This window comes from Cnephaeus nilssonii, assembly GCF_951640355.1.
Source record: "Cnephaeus nilssonii genome assembly, chromosome: 5".
In the NCBI taxonomy this organism is placed as follows: Eukaryota; Metazoa; Chordata; class Mammalia; order Chiroptera; family Vespertilionidae; genus Cnephaeus; species Cnephaeus nilssonii.
In genome coordinates, this window is record NC_137076.1 from 25,319,140 (window position 1) to 25,344,765 (window position 25,626).

The 25,626-nt window shown below is 47.8% G+C and overlaps 2 protein-coding genes and 1 pseudogene across 11 annotated transcripts in view; all 3 read right to left on the reverse strand.

Annotated features, from left to right (window-relative positions):
- Positions 1-3,903, reverse strand: part of DNM2 (dynamin 2) — an 82,536-nt gene extending 78,633 nt beyond the window's left edge. For 5 of the 9 annotated variants that reach the window (XM_079770437.1, XM_079770436.1, XM_079770434.1 and 2 more), the window contains exon 1: positions 3,569-3,902. In XM_079770437.1, coding sequence (XP_079626563.1) covers positions 3,569-3,729 — 161 coding nt within the window. In that variant the 5' untranslated portion in view covers positions 3,730-3,902. Of the gene's footprint in view, positions 1-3,568 lie in introns of all 9 variants that reach the window. The other 4 variants (XM_079770438.1, XM_079770435.1, XM_079770439.1 and 1 more) reach the window with 1 other exon arrangement.
- Positions 3,904-4,826: 923 nt separating this feature from the next.
- On the reverse strand, positions 4,827-16,080 carry QTRT1 (queuine tRNA-ribosyltransferase catalytic subunit 1). The gene is made up of 10 exons (XM_079770441.1): positions 15,805-16,080; positions 15,487-15,555; positions 15,253-15,391; positions 8,393-8,471; positions 8,174-8,289; positions 6,866-7,004; positions 6,528-6,603; positions 6,298-6,407; positions 6,124-6,211; positions 4,827-6,036 (listed from the first exon to the last, which is right to left on the reverse strand). The coding sequence occupies exons 1-10, from the start codon at positions 16,045-16,047 to the stop codon at positions 5,884-5,886; spliced, it is 1,212 nt and encodes a 403-aa protein (XP_079626567.1). The 5' UTR covers positions 16,048-16,080; the 3' UTR covers positions 4,827-5,883.
- A 4,952-nt stretch (positions 16,081-21,032) lies between these two features.
- LOC307100570 (inorganic pyrophosphatase-like) lies at positions 21,033-24,341 on the reverse strand (annotated as a pseudogene). Its single transcript has 3 exons — positions 24,118-24,341; positions 23,199-23,864; positions 21,033-21,121 (listed from the first exon to the last, which is right to left on the reverse strand). The product of its transcript is annotated as an inorganic pyrophosphatase-like (transcript).
- Positions 24,342-25,626: the final 1,285 nt, after the last annotated feature.

Sequence of the window (25,626 nt, forward strand, 5' to 3'; positions counted from 1 at the left end):
TTACAACAGCAGCAGCCATGGGTACATGGGTATAGCCAAGCATGGTGGAGCCTTAATCTCTAAATATCTTAGATATTGACAGCTAATTAAAAACAAAACATTTTAAACACTAGGCAAATGAAACAAAAGTTCCAGCAAGCAGATCTTGGGCCTCAAGGCCACCAATGAGCAACCCCTGGTACAGGGCTAAGTTAACTGGGTCATTCCCACTTGGACCACATTCTTAGAAAACCCACAAGGAGGAGACAATGAAACAGAGCAGCTTGTGCTGACCCCCAGGCACATGCCCTCGACACTCTCTTGTTTGTTCCGTGAAACCAACAGGGATATTCACTGTACAAGTCCTCGGTACAAGGGAAAAAATACTTTGACCAAATTCACAAAAAGAAGTAGGGAATAGAATTCAAAATAAGGCCCGACTGCTATCCTTTTAGAACAGGGCTTTGTAGCTGAGGGGCCTTCTCCACATTCCAGAAATAAAAACAAATTAGTTCTGTTAGAGCACCCCTTAACCAAAGAAAGGCTTTTTACAACTTTGGTTCTCAGGCCCTGAATTAATGCTCTTAACATGGGATATCACATTGCAGGCTTCGGGAGGAGGTTGCCACAGGAGCCAGCTCAGTAGTAGTTGGCAATCACCATATGCCAGGGTGGGCGGCAGAGAAAGGCAAGGGGCAGAGGGACAGAAGAAAGGTGGAGAGGAAAAAGAGACTCCACCAACCCAGAGCCCCTGATTCCTCACTGAACAACCTCAAACAAGAGCCTGTTTCCCACTCTGTAAAATGAGATCACAGCAGTTCCACCCTCGTAAGGCTTAAATGAAGTCCAGTGTGAAATCTGAGAGAGCACTTTAATTCTGTTTAATGTTTGCTGCCTATATGAGAGGAGCTAGATCAATAAATAATGGCCATATAGACTTATTGTGTGCCAGGCACTGCCCTAAGTAAGCACTTTCAACACACTAAGTCACTATATCCTTGCAATAGTCTTGAGGGACAATCACCCCATGTCTAGTAGGGGAAACCGAGGCTTGAAGAGGTCAAAAACCTGTTCAAAGGCAAAGGTAAATGAAATGGATCGAGCTCTGTAGATACCCACCGGAAGCCTGGGCAATCAGGGAGATGGCCATGCAGAGGGGCCCATAGCCCAAGCCTAGCTGACCCAAAACCAACACCTTTCCGCCACAGTGGACAGAGAGCAAAGCGCCAGAGGCAAAAAGGAAATCCTGGCCATGGCCAGTATGCTCAGTGGTTGGAGCACTGGCTCATTCATCAAAGGGTCGAGGGTTTGATTCCCAGCCATGGGCCCCTTGCCGGGGTTACGGGTTCAATCACCAGCCCTAGTCAGGGCGTGTGGGGGAAACGACCAATCAATGTGTCTCTCTCACGTTCATATTTCTCTCTCCCCCCTCCCTCCTTTCCACTCTCTCTAAAAAAAAAAAAAAAAAAAAAAAAAAAAAAATCAATGGAAAAAAATATCCTCACCCAACTGCCTGGCTCAGTGGTTGAGCATGGACCTATGAACCAAGAGGTCATGGTTTGATTCCAGTCAGGGCACATGCCTGGGTTGCAGGCTCGATCTCCAGTGTGGGGCGTGCAGGAAGCAGCCAATCAATGATTCTCTCTCATCATTGATGTTTCTATCTCTCTATCCCTCCCCATTCCTCTCTCTCTAAAGAAAAAAAACAATCAATAAAAACATTAGAAAAAAGAAGGAGGAGGAGGAAATTCTGGGAGCAAAACCCCAAGCTTCTGGGAAGGCAGGGGCAGTCGGGCACCCACCTGGGTTCCCGCCAGCTTGGTGGCCTTGAGCAAACAGAAAGTCCTTTCTGAGCCTCCCTGCTCATCTCTTAAGTGGGGATAAGAGAACCTCCACTCTACTTGCTCATCATGGGAATCAAGATGCTGAATCAAGAAAGAAGTCAACCTGGCACCTGCTGAATGAATGAACATTACTTCCTAACACTGATAACAGTAATAACAGCAATAACAACTATGATATCATTTGGCAACCACAGTCACAAATGGAGTCCTTCCTGGAATGGAAATGTGGCCACCCATCTGGGAGGCAGAAAAGCAAGAGGCTACAGAAGAAAGAGAGGGGAGATTCAACCGCCTTAATGACCTCAGGACCGATTCTCATTCATTAGCTTCCTGAATCCCTGAAACAGCCCAGAAAGTAGAATTTGCCCACTAGACAGATGGGCAAACTGATGCTTCTCAGGGCTACCCAAGGAAGACCTTATCTCAGCTCTTGCCATGAGGGCCTGATCAGAGAAGTACCTTTTGTCCTGGCCAGTATGGCTCAATGGTGGGAGCATCGGCCAGTGCACCAAAGGGTCACAGGTTCGATTCCCGGTCAAGGGTATGCATGTACCTGCCTAGTGGGTTCAATCCTCGGCCCAGTAGGGGAGGGTTCAGGAGGCAACCAATCAATGTGTTTCTCTCACATCGATGTCTCTCTCTTTCTCTCTCCCTCTCCCTCCTTCCTTCCCTTCCACTCTCTCTAAAAATCAATGGAAAAAATATCCTCTGATGAGGATTAGTGACAAAAAGGAAAAGAAAAAGAAAAAAAAAGTCCCTTCCCAGGCTCCAAGAGAGCCTACAATTGGCAGGCGTTAGCTTGGGGGCTGGTCCCTGTCTTCCAGGGCCCTGGAAATCCTGACATGGTCCAGGAAAGAATCCTGTAGAAAGTTCCCCCTGGGGTCCTACTTCCAACTGAGAAGAGAGTAGTTCAAGTCTCATACTTCAACACCCTTCTCTTCCTATGCTCCCATCACCCCCTGCCACAGAGGTTGAACCAGACACTCGGGGGCTGTTAGGGCACTTAGGCAGACTAGGAGGACAGACAAAAAGATGAACTTGGAAGAGAGGAGCTAGTGTTTTCCAGGGACCAAGCTGAAGAGTCAGTCCGAGAGCCAGACAACAGGGTTCCCTAGGGTCCAAACAACCAGTCAGACACAGAGGTCAGCTGGGGTAACCCAACTGCGGGATGGCTGTTAGTCTGTGAGGAGCACGGATGTGCGGCCAGATCGCACAGGTGACCCTGGACAGCTAGCTAGACAGCAGGGAGCTGCCCTGCAGAAGTGGACAGATGGACAGCCAAATGGTGGTAGCAGGGAGGCCTATCCAGGTTAGAATCAGCCAACCAGACGGCAGTGACTGCTCCAGATAAATGAACAGCCAGGCAGACGACAGGGGTCGGCCCAGCAGATAATCTCGGTGGCACGTTTCGGACAGAGATGGGAGACCTCCTCCAGCCCCACTAGCAACCAGATGGCAGAATTCACCCACTAAACCTGGGGACCAGAGAGTCAACAGGGATCCACCGCACATCCCGGCCCACGCCTCCCAGCCTGTAAGACTCCCCTTGGGCCGGTGCCGGCTCCCCAGCCCCTTCAAGGAGCCCTAAGCTCACAGTGCCCCACAGGGCCCGCCTCCCTGCCCCTGACCCCGTCACGGGCACGCAAGCGCCGCAGTTACGCTGGAGGCGCAGGGCGCGCCATTCCCCGTCCGCCCTCCGCGCCCTGGGCCACCGCCCGCCGGCCGTCGCCACCGCGTTCGCTCACCGGCCCACGAAGTTCTCGAGCACCGAGCTCTTGCCCGCGCTCTGGCCGCCCACCACAGCGATCTGAGGCAAGTCCAGGTGGCAACTCTGACCGATGGAGCTGAAGGCGTCCTGCAGCTTGTTGACCAGCGGGATCAGCTCTTCCATCCCGCGATTGCCCATGGCGCCGGCGGCCCCGGCCCGAGCGCCCAGCGCTCCCCGGCTGCCCCCGTCCCTCAACGATGCGGTCCCGCGGCGTCCGCGGCCGTTGCTCCCCGCCCGCCCGGGCCTCGGCGCGACGCCCGCTCCCGGCTCGGCCTCACGGTCGCCACTTCATCCGGTTCTCAGGCGACACCCGACCCGAGCGACCTCCCGCCCGGTCCCAAAGCCCTCGCGCCACCCCTGATTGGCCAACTGCGCTGCCACTCATGTAAACCAGTCAATGAAAATGAGGCACGGACTTAAGGCGGAGGGACCCTTCCCCCTGGGGACCTCCTCGCGGGCTCATTGGACGTTAAGAACTGTCGCTGTTAGGCTTGGGCCAATACCAGCGGGTAGCGACACGTCAAAACCGGTAGGTGGTGTTTCGGAAAAGACTTGTTGGCTCCGCCTACTAAGGGGAGTTCCCGGATAGCAGGAAAATCGCCAGTTTTATTGGCAGAGAGACCCTCCAATCAACAACGCTAGCCAATGATGTTAGAGATCGATTTTTTAAGACACTGGTTTGTCATTTGACGCTACCTAGCTCCCTAAAAATTTCCCATTGGTTCATATAAATACCATAATCTCCGAATCTTGACTCTGATTGAGAACTGTATCTGTCAATCAATCTCCCGTTCTTGCTCGTAATTATTTTTTGTCTATTGAGTCTTCCAGTGGTGATCATCACGAGTTTCTGGACTCTAACGAAAACTACAGGTCCCAGAATGCATCTCGGTACCGGGCTTGCAAACCAGCTCTCTGCGCGGGGTTCCAATTTGCTTTGAAGGTGAGAGTCCGGTGATGTTAAGGATTCCTAGGAAGCGGCATTGTTTCCCACCCATATTCCTATATAAAGTCACACCACCATGCCTTTGCAAATGCTGTGCCCTCTCCTAAGAATACCTTCCCTTCACGTCCTGTCTTGATGAGGCTAACTACAAGACTCTTCAAATTTAGCATATCATGATCTTTTTGAGTACCTAATGAAACTCAACTGATCCTTGCCCATAAAAAGACACCTTAAGAAAAGAAGTAATTTGATTCCTCTGGGCATAGATGGGCCAGAGAGAAACTGCAGGAGTCCAAAGAATGCTGAAGCCACCCAGTAAGGAGTCAGGAACAGGTTTCTGCCTTGACCAGAGTAGCAGAAACCTGGAAACACCCAGTTAACCCAGTTAGGGTGTTTCCCTGGAGCTAAATAAATACTATGTGGCAGCTGTAAAAGAGATAAGGAAGTATCATGTATTGACATGTAAACAATTTGAAATATACTGAGAAAAAAAGCAAGGTACAAAACTGCATGTAAAGGACACCGACATTCATGAAAAATATGTACACATGGAAAGTTTCTGAAAAAATATACAAACTGATACAAGTTGAATTTTTATGCTATTTGAATGGTGGTCCTACACATGTATTACTTTGTCAATTTAAAATCCCTTATCTTCTAAGAACACCAGCTCTGTAATTGGCCATATCAGGGTTAAATCCTGGGCCTGTTTATTTGCTGGGTGACCAAGGGACTTCATTTCCCTGAAACTCAGTTTCCTCATCTGTAAAATGGGGAGTCGCTATTCATGCATCATAAAGCAGTAAGAATTAAATGCACATTACAACCATTTAGAACAGGTCCAGGCACAGTGTAAGCACCTGTTAGATCACACCTATTATCATTATCATTGTGTTTACTGACAGCAAGATTATGCCACATGTTTGAAGAGTCAAGGCTAAGGGCATGAGCTCTGGAGCCAGGCTACTACTTCCTCGGTAGTGACCTTGGGTAAGCTACATCCTCTCTGTGGGCCTGTTTACTGACCTATAAAAAGGGGGAGGACAGGACTGCTGACCCCCAAGGGGTTAGGAGGCCTGGGCCACAGGAAAAGGAATGCAGCTCCCCCTCTGGGGTACTTCCTACATGCTGGGCTGAGAGGTGGTTTCCAGATACCAGCTGCTGCTATGGTTACTAGTTATTACAATCAACGTGTGATGAGGGACATTGACCGCAGGGACACTCAGACAAAGAAGGGGACCAAGACAGGCCACTGCCCCAAGAAAGAACAGACACACTCTAAATTATAATAAAAAATCCAACCCTTCAATATCTCCCATCCCCTTCCCACCCTCCCCTAAGATGGGTCAACTCAATGAGATTCCCACAGAGGCCAGGGCTTCAGTGGCCCAGGTGGGATAGAGGGTGGGGTCCCCATACATGGTGTCCATGAAGTCCCGCACAAACTCAGGAAAGCGTTTCTCCATGATGCTGGCACGCAGGGCGCCCATCAGCTGCAGCTGTGGGGTGGAAGTGTCAGTGTCAGCCACCTGCACCCAGGAGACCCCACTCCCACCCCGGCTTGTCCACCCAGACCATGGGCCCACCTGGTAGGCGATGTTGTGAACAGTGAGGTGGTGCAGGGCTGCAGTGTTGTCGCTGTGAAGCAGTGCATGCAGGAAGGCACGGCTGTGCCTGGGGACAGGAAGTCAAGGCTGAGCAGTGTAGGGTCCTGCACCCCTCCACTCCTTCCCCCAGCCTCCAGCCCCATCCTTCCCTACTTCTGGCAAGTGGGACAGGCACACTTAGGGTCTATGGGGCGGAAGTCCTTCTGGAACTGCTTCTTCTTCAGCTGCAGGTTCCCCGTAGGCACCAGGGCAGAGCCAAAGCGCTGAGGGAGGAAAGGGGTGGGGAAGGCAGGTCAACCACCAGGTCTTCACCTTTTCCGGCCCCACCCCAACCCTGGCCCATCAACAGGCCCACCCCGACTACCCACTGCCCAAGGCCTCACCGCTGTCCTCGTGGGGAAAACGCAGTCGAACATGTCGCATCCAAGAGCCACGCAGACCACCAGATCAGTGGCATAGCTGGGGGTGGGGCCATGGGGGGTGGAGGGGAGCAGAGAATCTCTCAAGCCCTGGTCATACAACCAGACCCGCTTCCGGACCCTCAGACGCCTCCTAGCCTGGGACCTTCACAGCAGTCCCCACTAAGGGGGCCGTGTCCTTAGTCCCCTCCCAGGCAGGGCTGTGTCCTTTCCCCTAACACACACCGGGGGACGAGGGGTTTCAGGGTCGCCAGAAATCCGCTATCCCACAGGTACAGCTGTTTCCCTGCTTTTGGACATACCCAACCCCCATCAGGTATCGGGGCTTGTCCTTAGGCAGCCTTGAAGTGCTCAGTGCCACCATCTTCCAGAACTGGTCCTTGCTCTCACCCCCGCTCAGTCCCCCGATGGCAAAGCCAGGCACGTCCCTCTTGGTCATCTCTGGGGGTACAGGGTAAGGTGAGGGGCAACCAGGCAAAAGGGAATGCTGCTCCTCCTCTTCTTTCTCCTCCCCCTCATCCTCTCTGCCCCCATTTCTTCTTCCCCTTCATCTCTTTGGCCACAGCCTCGGCTTTAGGCCGCAGTCACCCTTTCCCTAGGCAACTACTCCAGCTTCCTCATGGGCCTCTGCTTCCTGCCTACCCGTTTTCCTTGGTTCCCCATTGGTTCCTGTCACTCTCCCACTCAACATCCCTCCATGACTTCCTAGCATCTCAGTATATCAATTAATGAATACTGTAGGTCCTAGAGATCAAGGCCTGGTCCAAATCCCAGCTCCGTAATATCCAAACTGTCTAGCTTTGAGTAAGTGACTTAAGAGCTCTCTGCCTTAGTTTTCCCTTCTGCAACCTCAGGAACTGATAGTTCCCAACTTATAGGATGGTTATGAAAACTCAATGGGTTGCCCAGCCTCGACCTATAAACCAGGAGGTCACAGTGCGATTCCCTATCAGGGCACATGCCCAGGTTGCAGGCTTGATCACCGGTAGGGGGTGTGCTGGAGGCAACTGATCAATGATTCTCTCATCATAATTTATGTTTCTATCTCTCTCTTCCTCTTCCTTGCTCTCTGAAATCAATAAAAATATAATTAAAAAAAAAAACTCAATGGAAAAAAAAAAAACTCAATGGGTCACCCTGGCCAGTCAGTGTTGCTAAGTGGTTAGAGCACCGGCCCCCACACCAAAGGGTCGCAGGTACCATTCCCGGTCAAGGGCACGTACCAAGGTTGTAGGTTTGATCCCAGCCCTGGTCCAGGGCATGCAGGAGACAAACCAATCGATGTGTCTCACATCAATCGCTCTCTCTCCCCCATTCCCTCACTTAATGGAAAAAACATCCTCAGGTGATTAACAACAAAAAAACCTCAGTGGGTCAATCCATGACCAGCACTTGGCATAGTGGAAGGTGAACACCCAAAAATTGATGGCTATTGGAATTGCTATTATTCTACAAATACTCTACTCCATTCTGCTTCTGAGCCTTTGCTTAAGCAGTTCCTTCCGCCTGGAGAACCCTCTCACCCATTAACAACCACTGCCTGAGCATGCCAGGCCCGTGTGGGGCCCCCGGCGATGTGTCAAACCCGGTCCCACTGAACATGGCTCTACCTTCGAGGCAGGCAGCCCGGAGATCCGCGTCCAGCCCACCCTGGATGATAGCAAAGAGATTCTGCTTGTCTTGCCTCCGATGGGCTGCAATGCACCGGTCTAGCCAGCGGATTGATCTGCAACAGGATCAATCAGCCATTTGGGCCTGGTGAAGGACAGGGAGACCACGGCTGGAGGATCAGAACCCCTCCCCTAATGTATCCGTGCTCACACACACACCTGTACATGGCCTCCTCCACACGTGGCCCCGTCACAGTGCTGCTGACCACGTCATCTAGCTGCATGATGATGTCTGAGCCTGGGGGGCGGGTTGGAAAATGGAATACTGTCACTAGGAAAGCCCCAACCTGTTGGAGGTAAACTGGACACCAAAAGTCCTTCCTTGGGTGTTGCTGACTCCCACTTAATACCCCAACCTGTTTATACAGCAGCTAGAGGGAGCTTCCAAAATGCCTTATCTGTTCTTGCCTCCCCCAGCTAATCCCAGCCCTCCTCAGTTAACCCCTTCCCTGGAATACAGAATAAAATCCCACTTCTGCAAATTTACCCTTCAAGAACAAAACATTGTGCCTACAAAGTGATGTGTGGCAACAACAGCAAGATGGGAACCCAAGTGTCCATCAGCAGGGAGCTGGTTAATAAACCATGGTCCCAGTCCTTAACAAAGGGCAAGTATCCACAGCTCCCACATACCTTCCCCACCATTCACAAATCCAGACACTCTCAAAATCAAAGGCTTTTTCTTACGTTTATGATGCACTCATTTGGCAGCAAAACCCAAGATGGTTATAATCCTTTCAAAAATCCAGTGTAGCATAAGGATTCATATAAAGTGTTAATCAATAAAAGTGAAGTGTATACCCTATGGTCTAATAATTCCACTTCTGGATATATGCTCCCAAGAATTAAAAGCAGGGTCTTGAAGAGATATTTGGGCAGCCATATTCACAGTATTATTCACAAGAGCTAAAAGGTGAAAGCAACCCAAGTGTCCATCAATAGATGAACAGATAAACAAAAGGTGATACAGGCATACAATGGAATATTATAAAGCCTTGGAAAGGAGATTCCAACACATCCTACAGCATGGATGAACCTTGAGGATATTATGCTAATGAAATAAGCCGGTCACAAAAAGACAAATACTCTATGTGCTCACTTATGTGCGATCCCTAGAGTAGTCAAATTCTCAGAGTAGTGCCAGAGGCAGGGAGAGAGAAGAATGTGGAGTTACTGTTTAAGAGGGACAGAGTCTCGGTTTTGCAAGATGAAAAGAATTCTGGAGTTGGATGGTATGGATGTTTGCACAACAATGTGAAGGTACTTAATGCCATAGAACCGGACACTTAAAAATGGTTAAGATGGGAGTTCCAGCCTCATGGAGACTGGGCGAAGCAAGGAACAGGCAGCTGTATGTTCACTGCAACCATCTCCCATGGCCGCATACTGCACCGCCTGGGCGTTGGCCCCAGGCTGCATCCACCTATTGTGGAACTTGCTTACAGGACTAATGTGACACTAACGCATCAGGCATCATGGGCGCATGTGGATGAGATGAGGGGCTACACTGAGCAGCTCATCGACGGCGGGATGCTGGGAAACACCAACGAACAAGTCATGCCTTTCTCTCGCTCACAGAGAAAGGCTTGATCCAAAAGTTGTTTCAAGTACTGGCCCCTCAGTACCAAGGTCAGAACAGAGACTACCGAGAATGCTGCAGATCCCAAATGGGAATAAGCAGGATCAGGCCAAGACGGCAGTGATCGGGTAGAAAGGGAATTGTCTCCCACCCCTGCCCCTGCCTTGCAGGGACAGCAGCCTTATTCTCCTAAACCAGCTACTTCAAGGGCTGTGACAGGACTGAGAAGCAAGCATCCACAGCTCCCACATACCTCAAACACCAGGGATTTAACTGCAGCCAAATATTTTGTAGTCCTTACCAGTGCCCATGATCACAGGCCTTTGAATCCCGTGATCTCTAAGAACTAGAGTTAGAAATAGAGTTTTAATGGAGCATAGAACCATCTGGGGAGCCAGATAACCCTGCCTTTGCACAATAGATAAAATTCCTTGTATGAAAAGAAATAGTAGTCATTTGTTTTAATTAAAAAAATAATTGAAGTGTAACTCCACAGGGTACTGCCCCACACACCACTGAGATGCTGTGTGTGCAATAAATGGGGCTTGCTGGCCCCGGCCTGGTAGCTCCGTTGGTTAGAGTATCATCCCCTTACGCCAAGGTTTCAGGTTCCATCCCCAGTCAGGGCACATACAAGAATCAACCAATGAATGCATCAATGAGTAGAACAACAAATCGATATTTTTCTCTCTCTCTCCCTTCCTCTCTCTAAAAAATCAATCAGTAAATAAAATACATGGGGCTTCTTATCTTTCTAAAGTGTGAAAATTTCTTGGCCCCAAGAATTTCAGATTAGGGACTCTCAATTTCTATATTATATGTTAGAAATGCTCAAGTCTCAGGTATTATTATAGTAAAAAGCACAGTATACTACACTAGCAAAGATGGGCAACTTGACAATCAATAAGGATTGATCTAATTGCAATGGATTAAGACACATCAAATACATTTAAACCCATGAGTTCATGGTGATTCTAAAAATCTAAACATTGGTTTGCCCCTACTAGAGAATGTTAAGAAATCAGCCGAAACCGGTTTGGCTCAGTGGATAGAGCGTCGGCCTACGGACTGAACGGTCCCAGGTTCGATTCCAGTCAAGGGCATGTACCTTGGTTGCGGACACATCCCCAGTAGGGGGTGTGCAAGAGGCAGCTGATCGATGTTTCTCTATCATCGATGTTTCTAACTCTCTATCCCTCTCTCTTCCTCTCTGTAATAAAATCAATAAAATATATTTTAAAAAAAAAGAAATCAACCGATGAAAACTGGTAAATAAGGAAAAAGAATGAATCCCAAGTTTCCTACATGAACTAAACTATTTGGTCTCCCAGGAGTAGATTAGAGATAGTTCTCTTTACACAAGTAATCTGGATAGTAAATTAGAATGAATGACAGAATTAGAACATCACCATTTTGCAACTCCTAATGATGTAATAGACCCAAGCAAGAAGCATGGATGGTTCATGGGAGAGCAGGGAAGACATCAGGCACCCCCTAACAGAAATACACATGGTGAAGCTGTCTTGCTAAAAGGAACAATTTGAATCTGGTTCAAACCTCTAGATCCAAGAACCAACCTACAGAAAATGTAGGTGACAGAAAAAAACTGTTACTCAATACCACAGGGAAGTGGTCAGGGTAACACTAACAGGCAAAGAAACCAGTTTCTTGCCCTAGCCGGTTTGGCTCAGTGAATAGCGGACTGAAGGGTCCTGGGTTCGATTCTGGTCAAGGGCACATGCCCAGGTTTTGGGCTCGATCCCCAGTAGGGGGCCTGCAGGAGGCAGCCGATCAACGATTCTCTCTCATCATTGATGTTTCTATCTCTCTCTCCCTCTCCCTTCCTCTCTTGAAATCAATAAAAATATTTTTTTTAAAAGAGGATAAAAGATTATGATTAACTTTATGCCAGGAAAGTTGAAATAAAGTTCAAGAAATGGCCAAATTCCTTGAAAAATCCAACTTACCAAATCTAATCCAAGACAAAACACAAAATCTGAATAGCCCTATCAACATGTTAAATTTAATTCATTGTCAAAACCCACAAAAACAAACAAACAAACAAAAAAACCTCCAAGCTCAGGAGGCTTTACAGCAGAATTTTATGAAATATTTAACATAATGGCCATGATGTGATGATTGTTGAAACTGGGTGACAGGTAGATGGTGTTGTATCTGATTTGGCATATACTTAAAAGTTTGCATAATTTCTTTTTAAATGCAAGAGCCCTAGCCGGGCAGCTGAGTTGGATAGAGCATTGCCCAGATACACCTGGGTTGCAGGTTTCATCCTGGTTAGGGCACACACAAGAATCAACCAATTCAACCAATGAATGCATAAATAAGTGGAACAACAAATTAATGTTTCTCTCTCTCTCTCAAATCAATATTAAAATTTTAAAATAAAATACATTTTTTTTAAATGTTAATGTTTTCTTTTTGCTCTTTTGTTAATCCTTGCCCAAGGATATTTTTCCATTGATTTTTAGGAAGAGTGGAAGAAAGAGGGAAAGACAGAGAGAAACACTGATGTGATAGAACCACATAGATTGGTTGCCTCCTGCACGAGCCGGGATCAGGGCCTGGGCTGGGAGGAGCCTGCAACCAAGATACATACCCTTGACCAGAATCAAACCTGGGACCCTTCAGTCCACAGGCTGATGCTCTATCCATTGAGCCAAACCAGCTAGGGCTGTATATTTTTGTTTGGTTTTTTTTTTGGATTTCAAAGAGAGAAAGGGAGAGGGAGAGAGAAAGAGACGGAAACATCAATGATGAGAGAGAGCTGAAACCGGTTTGGCTCAGTGGATAGAGCGTCGGTCTGCAGACTGAGGGGTCCCAGGTTCGATTCCGGTCAAGGGCATGTGCATTGGTTGCAGGCACATCCCCGGTGGGGGGTGTGCAGGAGGCAGCTGGTCGATGTATCTCTCTCATCGATGTTTCTAGCTCTCTATCCCTTCCCCTTTCTCTCTGTGAAAAATCAATAAAATATATTTTTAAAAAAAAAATGATGAGAGAGAATCATTGACTGGCTGCCTCCAGCACACCCACTACTGGGGATCAAGCACAAAACCCAGGCATGTGCCCTCACTGATAATCAAACCATAATCTCCTGGTTCATGGGTCGATGCTCAACCACTGAGCTACACTGGCCAGGCTAAAAAAGTTTTATTGGAAGGTACAGAAAGAATGTACCGTAAATAGCATGCTCTCATAATGAGAAAAAATTAGAACAGATTTGAACTTGCTTGTATCTACATAAACTCGGGAAGAATATTCAAGAAACTAGAAACAGTGGTCGCCTGTGGGAGTAAAGGAGATGGATAGAGGACAGGCGTGGGAAGAGCACTGTTTTCTCTACATATTTTTATATGGAAATTTATATAAAATGTATTCTTGTTCAATTTTTTTTTTCTTTAAAGAACAAATCAAAACTCAGGAGGCCCTGCAGGACCTGCTCAAGTCACCTCTCTGTCCTCACCTCCCACTCTCCCCTTCCATGCTCCAGTGAGACACATCTCCTTACACTCTTCCAACATGCCAATCTTAGTCCTGCCTCGGGTCCTTTGCACTGGTTGCATCCTTTGGACATCTAGTTTATTGCTTCTCATCCATAGGTTTTAGGCCTAGGGCAGCCCTCCTTGAGACTGAGGCCATGAACTTGGCCTCCATGGTCACAGTCCCAAATTTATATTTACAATAGAGGCCTGGTGCACAGATTCGTGCACACTGAAAGGAAATTAATTAGAAGGTGACTGGTGGGGCGGGACTGGACAAGACAGGCAGGACACACCCTGGAGCCAACCTCCCCCGGTGCCTCCCTGCCGGCTGCACCTGGGCTCGAGGATGTCTGCAGAGTGGGGTCCCTCGGCCTGGCCTGCAGGGATCAGGCCAGAACCAGCAGTCCTACATCCCCCGAGAAGTCCCGAAGTGCGAGAGGGCACTCTGCAAAGTTACTGTCACTCGGCAGCTCCTGCATTGAGCATCTGCCCCATGATGGTCAGGGTGTGTCATAGCTACCGGTCCGACAGTCGAGCTTAGGCTTTTATATACAGAGACTAGAGGCCCAGGGCATGAAATTTGTGCATGGGGAAGTGGTCCCCTCAGCCCAGTCTGCACCCTCTCCAATCCGGGACCCCTCGGGGGATGTCCAGGACCACTGGCTCCTAACTGCTCACCTGCCTGCCTGTCTGATCACCCCTAGCTGCCCCCTCTGCTGGCCTGGTCACCCCCAACTGTCCCCCCCGCTGGCCTGGTCACCCCTAACTGCCCCCCCCCCGCCGGCCTGGTTGCCCCCAACTGTACCCCCCCCCCCCCGCCGGCCTGGTCGCCCCCAACTGCCCCCCCTACCGGCCTGGTCGCCCCCAACTGCCCCCCCTGCCGGCCTGGTCGCTCCACGCACCCTGCTGCTCAGTCATTTGGTCAGCCCTCACTAACCCCCCTGCCAGCCTGGTCACCCCACGCAGCCTGTTAGGTCATCCATTCGGTTGTTTCTGTTGCGACAGTCGCTTGGGCTTTTATATATATATATAGATAGATAGATAGATATGTGCCTTTAAGAAAATTTTAAATAACTCATTTGAAAAAAATAATACACATGGTTCCAAATGTTCAAAGTACCCCAAAATTTTAAAAAGTAAAACAGAGCCCTGGCCAGGTGGCTCAGTTGGTTGGAGTGTCCTCCTATACACCAAAAGGTTGGGGGTTTGATCCCCAGTGGGGGCACTTCAGAGGGGTAACCCCTCGATGTTTCTTTCTAATAGATGTTTCTCTCTCTCTACCTTCCTCTCTAAAAATCAATAAAAAACATTTCCTCAGGGAAGGATTTGAGGGGAAAGATGTGTTTTCTGTGGTTTTGTTTTTTCATACAACACATTCTACCTGCAGTTTTTTCCCCCTAATTATGACATTCTCACTAATACCTGTCTCCCTGTAGACTAAGTTCCACGGATGAGGTGACACCCAGCCCTATGACTATGTGTAGGAGCTAAAGGACCTGTATATACGTGGAGGGACTTGAAAGTGCCATTTGGTTGGAAGATGGGAAGGTTTGAACCCGTGTTTCCATAGCACTTTACACGATGGAGAAAATGCTCATTGTCCTCATCAAGGAATGGGGGATGTAGATGGTAGGGGCCTAAAGCCTCCCCAACCCTCTGTTGTTGCCCCCATAATTTCAACATATCTTTGCCCAATTAATTTACAGTTTAAGAGTAATAACAGCAATAAGAGCAATAAAAGAAACAACAGGCCAGGCACCGTGCAGAGATTTACCGACATTCCATCACGAATCTTGTGAACTATCTGCATTTGCGTTGGCCCAACTGCAGCTCAAGGAAGGGGAGTGACTTGCCTAAAGGCACACAACCTATAGGGACCGGCCCGCCTCGCCTCTACCCTGGAAAGGCAGGGAAGGGGCCGCTCCCCGCGATCTGCTCACCCAGCGCGTTCTGGATCTCCACGGACCTCTCCGGGCTCAGAAGGGTCTCGTCGCCGTCGTAGGGGGAGCGGAAGCGGACGCCCTCCTCCGTCACCTCGGACAGGGACACCAGGGACACCATCTGGAAGCCGCCGCTGTCCTGGGGGAAAGCCAACGCGGGGCAGTCCCGAGAGGTGTTAGGCGCGATCCACCTCCAAGGAGCGTCCTCGCAGCCCCTCCCCGATCCCACCTCACCGTCAGCAGATTGTGGGGCCAGTTCATGAAGCCGTGCAGACCTTGGGCTTTCTGGATCAGCTCCGGGCCCTGGGTTGAGGGGTGAGGGGGCGAAGAGTCCTGTGAGGGGTGCGCGCCACGCTGGGAGCTCATTGGAGGGCGGACAGGGATGGCCAAACTGGGTCCCCGCCGCTCCCTCAATCACAGCACCAGGCCTGGGCCTCCGGGGGCGCTTAATAGGCGTTTGTCGGTTCACTTTTAGAGGCATACCCGTACCTAGGGGGTACCCCAGGGCTCCCCAAGCTCCGCCGCCACCCCGTACTGGCACAGCCCACCCACCGGCCTCAGACCCAGGTGGTAGGTGTTGCCCAGGCAGATGCGGCAGCCCAGCGCGTCCAGCTGCTCCGCAGTGATGCCCTTCATGGTGGCCTGCGTGCCCACTGGCATGAACACCGGAGTGGCCACCGGCCCGTGCGGCAGCCGCAGCTCGCCTGCCCGGGCCCTGGAGCGGCTGCACTCGGCCACCAGTCGCAAGATCCGCGGAGCTGCCTCCAAGGAAGTCGGGTTGGACGCCGCCGCCATCTTGCCTGCCAGAACCACGTGGACAGTGAAACACCCTGGGCCGCGCCATATTGGGTAGCGTCACGTGAGGCGTACGGTTCGCGGAAGCCCTGGGAGAGCGTCACGGGGACCATGGCAACGGACACCCTGCCCACTGGGCCTCTCCGGGCCTGGGGTTCGCTCCCACAGCAGCGCTTTGCTGTCCTGTGCCCTGGCCGGTTGGTCAGTTGGTCGGAGCGTCCTCCCTTCCACCAAAAGGTTGCGGGTTCCATTCTCGGTCAGGGCACATACCCAGGTTGCGGGTTCAATCCCCGGGGGAGGCAATAGAGCATCCACGTTTCTCTCTCTCAATCAATAAAATCAACCTTATTTCCTTCAATGAAAGAAGGAATCCCAGATTTACAGAAGGGGAGCCTGAGATACAGAATCTGGCCGCATCATTCATTCATTCATTCATTCATTCGATGTACACCTGCATATACATCCCCATTAGTGCCAGCCTCCATGCTGCACAGGGATAAAAGAGGCTGGGTCACGGATTTATTAAGCACTGGCTGTGTTCTAATAATAATTCTATATAATAAAAGGCTAATATACAAATTGTTCCACCAGGAGTTCGACCACTCACTATGACGTGCGCTGACCACCAGGGGGCTGGGCAGAACATGGCGGGCATCCGGGCTCGCTGGCAGCAGGTGGCAGTGGAGGCGCTGCTGCCCCATGGGCCCCGATGAGAGCTGGACCACAGCAGGATGGTGGAGCAGGTGAGTGGGCGGCACCAGGCCACTGGCAGGTGCCAGGTGGGGCTGCGAGGCTGGAGGCATGAGCTGGGGCCCAATCTCCACAGGCCACCCTGAGGGACCCCACCTGTGCATGATTTTGTGCACCGGCCTCTAGTAGCAATATAAAATACTGTAGCCTAGCTGGTGTGCTCAGTGGTTGAGCGTCAACCCATGCACCAAGAAGTCAGTGGTTCGACTCCCCATCAGGGCACATGCCCAGGTTTGGACCTCGATCCCCAGTGGAGGGCGGGGGAACGTACAGGAGACAACATATCGATGTTTCTATTTCTATCTTCCTTTCCCTTCCTCTCTCTCTGAAAAAAAAAACACAATAAAAATATATTTTAAAAAATAAAATACTGTATATAATAATGACCATTATTGTTGTTGGAAATGGGGCTGATATCTGTCCTGGCCAGCAGAGGGCGCAATTACACCAGAATCCCTCTTACAAGATCACTGGCCTAACTAGTCTGATCTGAGCAAGAATGCAATCCTCTAGCAGCCTTGGGCTAATGATGCTAGTTCCTCAGGTGGTGAAGAGTCCTCCCTGAGGCCACATCTGGGTAACACCCACCCAGGAGGCCCACTTTGCTTTTGCCATTGTCTGCAACACTCTTCTGATTTTCCATATTTTCAGTCTGTTGTTCCTAACTCCCCAAATTTAAGAACCCTTCACCGCCAGCACTCTATGTTACATGTCCTGTAACTCATATGCTTTTTAAAATCTCTACTCATTGACTGACAATGCCCCAATTTTTATTCCTATCACCTGAATTCGCATCTCCTAACAGATGCCTCCTTGACATCTCCATTGGGTGTCTATAGGCATCCAAACTCTACCTGTCCAAAGCAGGGCTCCTAAAAATAATCCTATATAATAAAAGTGCAATATGCAAATCGACCCAATGACCGAACAGCGGAACGACCATCCAGGACCACACTATGACACCCACTAATGCCAGGCCAGCCAGGCAATTGGTTGGAGGCCCCGGCCATTGACCCGTGATCGCCCCACAGAAGGAGGCCCAGGCCACCAACCAGCTGGCTGCGGGAGGAGGGTGGAGGGTCCCGGTCCTGAGTGCTGGCAGCCTGAGGGAAGCCCGGGTCCCAGGTGCCGGAGGGAAGCCAGGGGAAGGAAGGCCTACTCTTGCACGAATTTCATGCATCGGGCCCTAGTAATTAATAAATAGATAAACAAATAAACAAAGCAGGGCTCTTTTTAAAAATATATATTTTATTGATTTTTACAGAGAGGAAGGGAGAGGGATAGAGAGCTAGAAACATCGATCAGCTAGCTACCTCCTGTACACCCCCCACTGGGGATGTGCCCAAAACCAAGGTACATGCCCTTGACAGGAATCGAACCCGGGACCTTTCAGTCCGCAGGCTGACGCTCTATCCACTGAGCCAAACCGGTTTCAGCAAAGCAGGGCTCTTGATTGTCACCCAATCCAAGCTTGCCTATCCCCTTCCACCTTCCCCTTCTCAAGTAATAGCAGATCAAACCTTCCAGGAGTTCCGATATAAACTTCAGGATGATCCTTGAGCTCTCACTGTCTCTCACTCCCTACATCTGATTTATCAGCAAATCCTGGCTGCCTTGTTTTCAAAATCTAGCTAGCATCAACTGCTTCACATTCCCCTCCTCCATAGATAGCTCTCACCCTGGTCCAAACACCACCAGGATAATTGCAGTCATCTCCTCACTGTTTCAGCTCTGTCCTTGACTCCTTATGCTGTATACCTGAAGGCATTTTCAAACAAATGATTTAACAATTCACCATTATGTAAGTTGTCTGCTGTATGGTTTTTGAAAATGTAGCATATTAAGTAAAGAAAGCCCCTTTCAATTCCTAATTCACTCACAGATTTTTTTATTATAAATAAATGTTTATCATACACTTTTCTGTATCTATGGAGATAACGATATAATTTGTCTCATTTAATTTAAAATGCCCAATGACATAAGTTTTCTTTTCTTTTTTTAAAATATATTTGTATTGATTTCAGAGAGGCAGGGAGAGGGAGAGAGATAGAAACATCAATGATGAGAGAGAATCATTGATTGGCTGCCTCCTGCACAACCACCACTGGGGACTGAGCCCACAACCCGGGCATGTGCCCTTAACCAGAATCGAACCTGGGACCCTTCAGTCTGCAGGCTGACACTCTATCCACTGAGCCCAACCAGCTAGGGTTCTTTTCTAATTTATTAATAAATTTTATTTCTGTTCCTGATATAAACCCAGCTTGTTCATGGTACTTTTTAGATTGTGGCATTTTATTAATATTTTAATTAATGTTTTATTTATAATTTTTGCATCTCAGTTATAAATTATATTGGTCTATGATTTTCCTTGCTTATGTACTGTCTTGCCCAAGTCTGGTGTTCAAATTATGCTAACTTCATCAAATAAATTAAGGAGTTTTCCCACTCTTAATATATTGAGGAAGAAATTGTGCAACATTGGAAGTATCTATTTCTTGAATGTTTTATTGACCTTACTTGTAAATCCATTTGCTTATGCTATTTTCCTTGTAGGGATATTCTCAACTATTGACTTAAGTTCTTTTTTTCCCTCCTTTATTGGTTTTAGAGGAAGAGAGAGACATCTATTTGTTGTTCCACTTATTTATGCATTCATTGGTTGCTTTATGTATGTGCACCAACTGGGGATCCACCAGCAACCCAGGCATATTGGACAATGCTCTAACCGACTGAGCTACCCAGCCAGAGCTGCCCTAGCTCTTGACAGATAGTTTCTTTGGGTATACAATGCTAGGTTGATAATTATTTTCTCTTGGCACACTGAACATATAACATTTGTGGCTTCCATGGTCACTAGTAATAAGTAAAATCTGCTCGGCTGGCGTGGCTCAGTGGTTGAGCGTTGACCTATGAACCTGGAGGTCATGGTTCGATTCCCAGTCAGGGCACATGCACAGGTTGCAGGCTCGATCCCCAGTGTGGGGCGTGCAGGAGGCAGCCGATTAGTGATTCTCTCTCATCATTCATGTTTCTATCCCTCTCTCCCTCTCCCTTCCTCTCTGAAATCAATATATGAAGTAAAATCTCACCCGAGCTGGTTTGGCTCAGTGGATAGAACTTCAGCCTGTGGCCTGAAGGGTCCTGGGTTCGATCTCCAGTAGGGAGCGTGCAGGAGACAGCCAATCAATTATTTTCTCTCATCATTGATGTTTCTATCTCTCCCTTCTTCTCTGAAATCAATAAAAATATATTTTTAAAAAGTAAAATCTCAATCTGAGTGCTATTTCTTGTTATCTGTTTTGTTTTTCTAGTGTCTTTAAAAAGTCATTTATTTTTTTATTTTTTGCCAGTTTGCAATTTCACAGGCTATGTCTAATTGTGGATTTCTTTTAATTTATCCTGTCTTGGATTCCCTAAAATTCTTGTATCTGATTACTGGAGTCTTTCCATAATTTTGGAAAATTCTGTTCTTCTCTCTTTGAAGTGCTGCACTTACCTGCAATTTAGCCTGATACATAGCTGAGCGCATGATGAGAAATGCTGGCTTGCTGCCCCTCCTGAGAAGACAGCCCTCCGATTGCTGGGGAGAGCAAACCCTATTGCACCAGTCTGGAGTGGATTTTCCATCTCACTGAACTGGTAGAAGGGAGGTAGACGATATCAAATACCACCGATACTCACTGTTCTGACCAAATTTTCTTGAATAGATGTTTCCTTATTGGCTATATGGCCTTAGGACTATTTCCAGAGACTTTATTTATTTTAATTGTCACCTGAGGATATGTATATTGAATTTTAGAGAGAAGAAGAGGGGGAGAGAGATGAGAGAGAAGAGAAATATCTATCAGTTGCTTCCCGTGCTTGCCTCCATCTGGAATTGAACCCACAACTTAGGTATATACCATGACCAGGAATCCAATCCGAAAACCTCTGGTGCATGGGACAACTGAGCCACCCAGCCAGGGTGCCTATTAATACTTTTTTATGTTATTTCCCATTGAAAATGCAAAATACATTTGCAGTGTATGCACATATCAAATCATTATGTTGTATACCTAAAACTAATACAATGTTACCTGTCAATTATCCTATATGATAAAAGGCTAATATGCAAATCGACCGAAAGGGCAGAACAACTGGTTGCTGTGATGTGCACTGACCACCAGGAGTCAAACACTCAATGCAGGAGCTGCCCCCTGGTGATCAGTGCACTCCCACAGGGGGAGCGCCACTCAGTCAGAAGCCGGGCTTACGACTTTACGGCTGATGAGCACAGTGGTGGTGGGAGCCTCTTCCACCTTCACAGAAGTGCTAAGAATATCTGATTGAGCGGGCCTAAGCCATCATTCGGACATCCCCTGAGGGCTCCCAGACTGCGAGAGGGCACAGGCCGGGCTAAGGGAACACCCCCCCGAGTGCACGAATTTTGTGCACCAGGCCTCTAGTCTATATATATAAAAGCCTAAGCGACTGTCCAACCAACCATACAACCGGTAGCTATGATGTGCAATGACCACCAGGGGGCAGACACTCAATGCAGGAACTGCCGAGCTGCAGTGACTTCGCAGCTGTGGTTCTCGGGTGACGTACCCAGAACAAGAGAGGAGGAAGCCCGATTCTGGGAGTCATCACCTGAGAACTACCCTCTCACAATCCAGGACCCCTCGGGGAATGTCAGAGAGCCTGTTTCGGCCCAATCACCATAGGCAAAGCTGAGGGACCCCACCTGCCAGAAGGGCCCCACTCACTCTGCAGATGACCTTTGAGCCACAGTGCTGCTCCAGGTGCGGCTAGCCAGGGATGGACCGCTGAGAGGTTGGCTCCAGGGCTTGTCCGGCCCATCTCACCCAGTCCCGCCCCACCAGCCACCTTTTAGTTAATTTCCTTTCAATGTGCACAAATCCATGCCCCAGGCCACTAGTATTTCAATAAAAATGGAGGGGAGAGAAATCTCTCAGTAATATGAAAAAAGATTAGAAGATGACATTTACATTTTATATATCTTACTACAGTAAAACATACATATATATGTGTGTGTGTGTGTGTGTGTGTGTGTGTGTGTGTATATATATATATATATATATATATATATATATATATATATAAATAAAAACATCTACACTAACAAAAACAAAGAAAAATTTGAAAACAGGAGTTTAGCCTAGCCAGTGTAGATCAGTGGTTGGGTGTTGACCCAGGAAGCAAGAGATCTCTGGTTCAATTCCTGGTCAGGGCACAGGCCCGTGTTCTGGGCTCAATCCCCAGTAAGGAACTGCAGAAGGCAGCAGATTGATGATTTTCCTCTTTCTCATTGATGTTTCTTGCTATCCCTCTCCTTCTCTCCCTAAAAGTCAAAATTAAAAAAAAACAAAAACACACACACAGGAGTTTAATAAGCTTTACTTATTATTCAACTTTAAATAAATAGATTTATTTAAAGTTTTTTTCAGCAAAATATTTTTTAAAATAGATTTTTATTGATTTCAGAGAGGTAGGGAGAGGGAGAGAGAGAGAGAGAGAGAGAGAGAGAGAGAAACATCAATGATGAGAGAGAATCATTGATTGGCTGCCTCCTGCACACTCCACACTGGGGATCAAGCCTGCAACCCAGGCATGTGCCCTGACCTCTGGGTTCATAGGTCGACACTTACCACTGAGCCACACCGCTGGGCAGCAAAATAATTTTATTTACTAACACATAGTAAACATATACATCCAATATCTTACACATTTCTTCACAAATGACTTCCCAATTCCAATAACTGCCTTGATATTTAAGCATGTGTTAAAAGTTATCTTAGTTGAGATAAGAAAAATGCTTTGGCCCTAACTGGTTTGGCTCAGTGGATAGAGCATCGGCCTGTGGACTGAAGGATCCGGGTTCGATTCTGGTGAAGGGCATGTACCTTGGTTGTGGGCACGTCCCCAGTAGGGGGTGTGCGGGAGGTAGCTGATCGATGTTTCTAACTCTCTATTCCTCTCCCTTCCTCTCCGTAAAAAATCAATAATATATTTTTTTAAAAAAAGAAAGAAAGAAAATGCTTTGTTGTTGTTAATCCTCACCCAAGGATATTTTTTCCATTGATTTTTTAGAGAGAGTTGGAGGGAGGGAATAAGGGGTGAGAGAGAGAGAGAAACATCGATGTAAGAGAGACACATCGATTGGTTGCCTCCTGCACAGGCTGGACCAGGGCCTGGGATCAAACCTGCAGCCCAGGTGTGTGCCCTTGACTGGGAATAAACCCGAGACCCTTCGGTGCTCCGGCCAATGCTCAAATGGCCAGGGCTGAAGATGCTTTTATATGGATATCACAGTAAATATATTGGATTGGTCACAGCAAAATTTGCTTTGTTAATTAGATTAGTTCTATAAAAGTTAAAGTTTTGAAAACCACTACTTTTGTGTATCAGCAATATCAGCTTGTATTCCAAAGAAATTTCCTTAGTTTTCTGGTTATGGAACCACTTATCCACATCTGTTTGGTGTTCTGCAGGCAGTCACACGGCCACATGGAGGAGGTAAAGCTTAAAGCATTCACCATGGCTCTCAGACACTGGTATTCATGCAGCGAATTCCTTTTTCATTTCATTTTCTTTGTCACTTATTCTCTCCAATGGCCATGAGTGCTTTTAACAATATCAGTTGCGAAGTTCTTATCTTTAGATTCTGCATTGAAAGAAAACTGGTCCTCTGGTTTTCCATCCGGAATCTTGTACCTTCTGAACCAGTCCACGGTAGCTTCCGGGTAGCCAGGTTTCAGCCCCTTGATATCATTAACATCATTATAATTTGCTGCATCAGGATCATCCACATTAATGGCAATCACTCTCCAGTCAGTTTCCCTTTCATCAATCACAGCCAATATGCTCAGATCTTTCACCCCCATCACTTCACCTCTTGCACATACCTTGCTTCCAGTTTCACAGGCGTCAATTGGGTCATGGTTACCATTACAGCCAGTGTGTTTGTCCTTGTGTCCTGGGTCTTCCTGAGTCTGCAGGATGGCACCATAGTTCCAGGTATATCCTTTACAAGGGAACAGAGTTGCAAAATAACAGTTTTCCTTTGTTTAATTGGGTTTAAAGGGTCTTTTTTTTTTAATGAAGAGTGCTTTGCATTTTTTAAAATATAGTTTATTGATTTTTTACAGAGAGGAAGGGAGAGGGAGAGAGAGTTAGAAACATCGATGAGAGAGAAACATCGATCAGCTGTCTCCCGCACACTCCCTACTGGGGATGTGCCCACAACCAAGGTACATGCCCTTGACTGGAATCGAACCTGGGACCCTTCAGTCCGCAGGCCGACGCTCCATCTACCGAGCCAAACCGGTTAGGGCTTAAAGGGTCTTTTGTAGCAATCTCCATTTTTGTGTTAGACCAGCGAGGTACTTCAACTACCCTGTGGAACACATCCTTATTCTAATTTCATAAATTAGAATATCATGAAATGGAGAGCTATATTGTCTGTCTTCATTTTTGAAGACGACTCGGTATTCGAGGGTGAAGGGAACGGCATGCTCCCCGCTGTTGTAGCCATCCATGGTGCCTGAGATGAGCAGCCTCTGCCACAGAGCAAGCAGCTAGCAGCCCGCGCACAGCGCCCTATTTAAAGTTTTAAGATAGGTAATATATTACCACATGGTTAAATATGTATATACCAGAGACCCAGTGCACGAATTTGTGGATTTGTTCAAACATTTCAAAACCTTATGACTTACTCCAATATAAGTTTCATAATAGTTTTTTAAAAATATATTTTATTGATTTTTTTTATAGAGAGGAAGGGAGAGAGATAATCAGAAACATTAATGAGAGAGAAACATCGATCAGCTGCCTCCTGCACCCCCCCCCCCCCACTGGGGATGTGCCCGCAACCAAGGTACATGCCCTTGACTGGAATCGAACCCAGGACCCTTCAATCCACAGGCTGACACTCTATCCATTGAACCAAACCGGCCAGGGCTATAATAGTTTTTTTAAAAATTCAGTAGCAAAAAGGAGGTATCGGAGAAACTTCTGGTTGTCCCCAACACTTATTACACTAATAAAATTGTATTATACCACACATAGCTTTATGTTCTGTACATTTGTGTTTTTAAAGATACATTCATGTTTTATGTAGTTGTGATTCATTAATTTCTTCTGTGAATCAATGTACCATATGTATTGGTATAAATATACTAAAGTGTATTTATTCATTCTCCAGTCAATAGACTTGTGGACTTTTCAGTTTTTTTGTTTGTTTGTTTGTTTTTAGTTAGTTTGTTTTTATCATTATTAACAGTGTTGCTGTGAGCATTTGTGTACACATCTCCTTGTATACTGCTGCAAAAATTCTAGGAACGGAATTTCAGGACCCTAGAATGCTTGGAGAGTCAACTTTACAGGCAGGACCAATTATTTTCAAGCAATTACACCAACTGACACCCACACAAGCAGTGTAGGAGCTCCCTCGTGTCACGTTGGTCCTTTCAGACTCTTGTATTTTCAGAACTTAAAAAAATTATTGATTTCCTTGAGAGAGAAACATGAATTTGCTGTTCCTCTTCTTTATCCATTCACCAGAGACCCAGCGTGCGATATCACACAAGACCCAGACCCGCCATGGTGGCTGGACCCAGACTGACTCTCGCTGAGCCTGGCGGGGACGCGGGACCCAGAGTCAAGTCCCCAACCGCCCGCGCACGCCTCCCCACGCACATAGCCTCCAGTTGACCAGTTTTTGATCGTTCCGCCATTAGGGCATCAGGACCACAGGCCTTTTATGATATAGATGGTTGATTCTTATGTGCCCAGACTGGGGGTTAAACCAGCAACCTTGGCGTA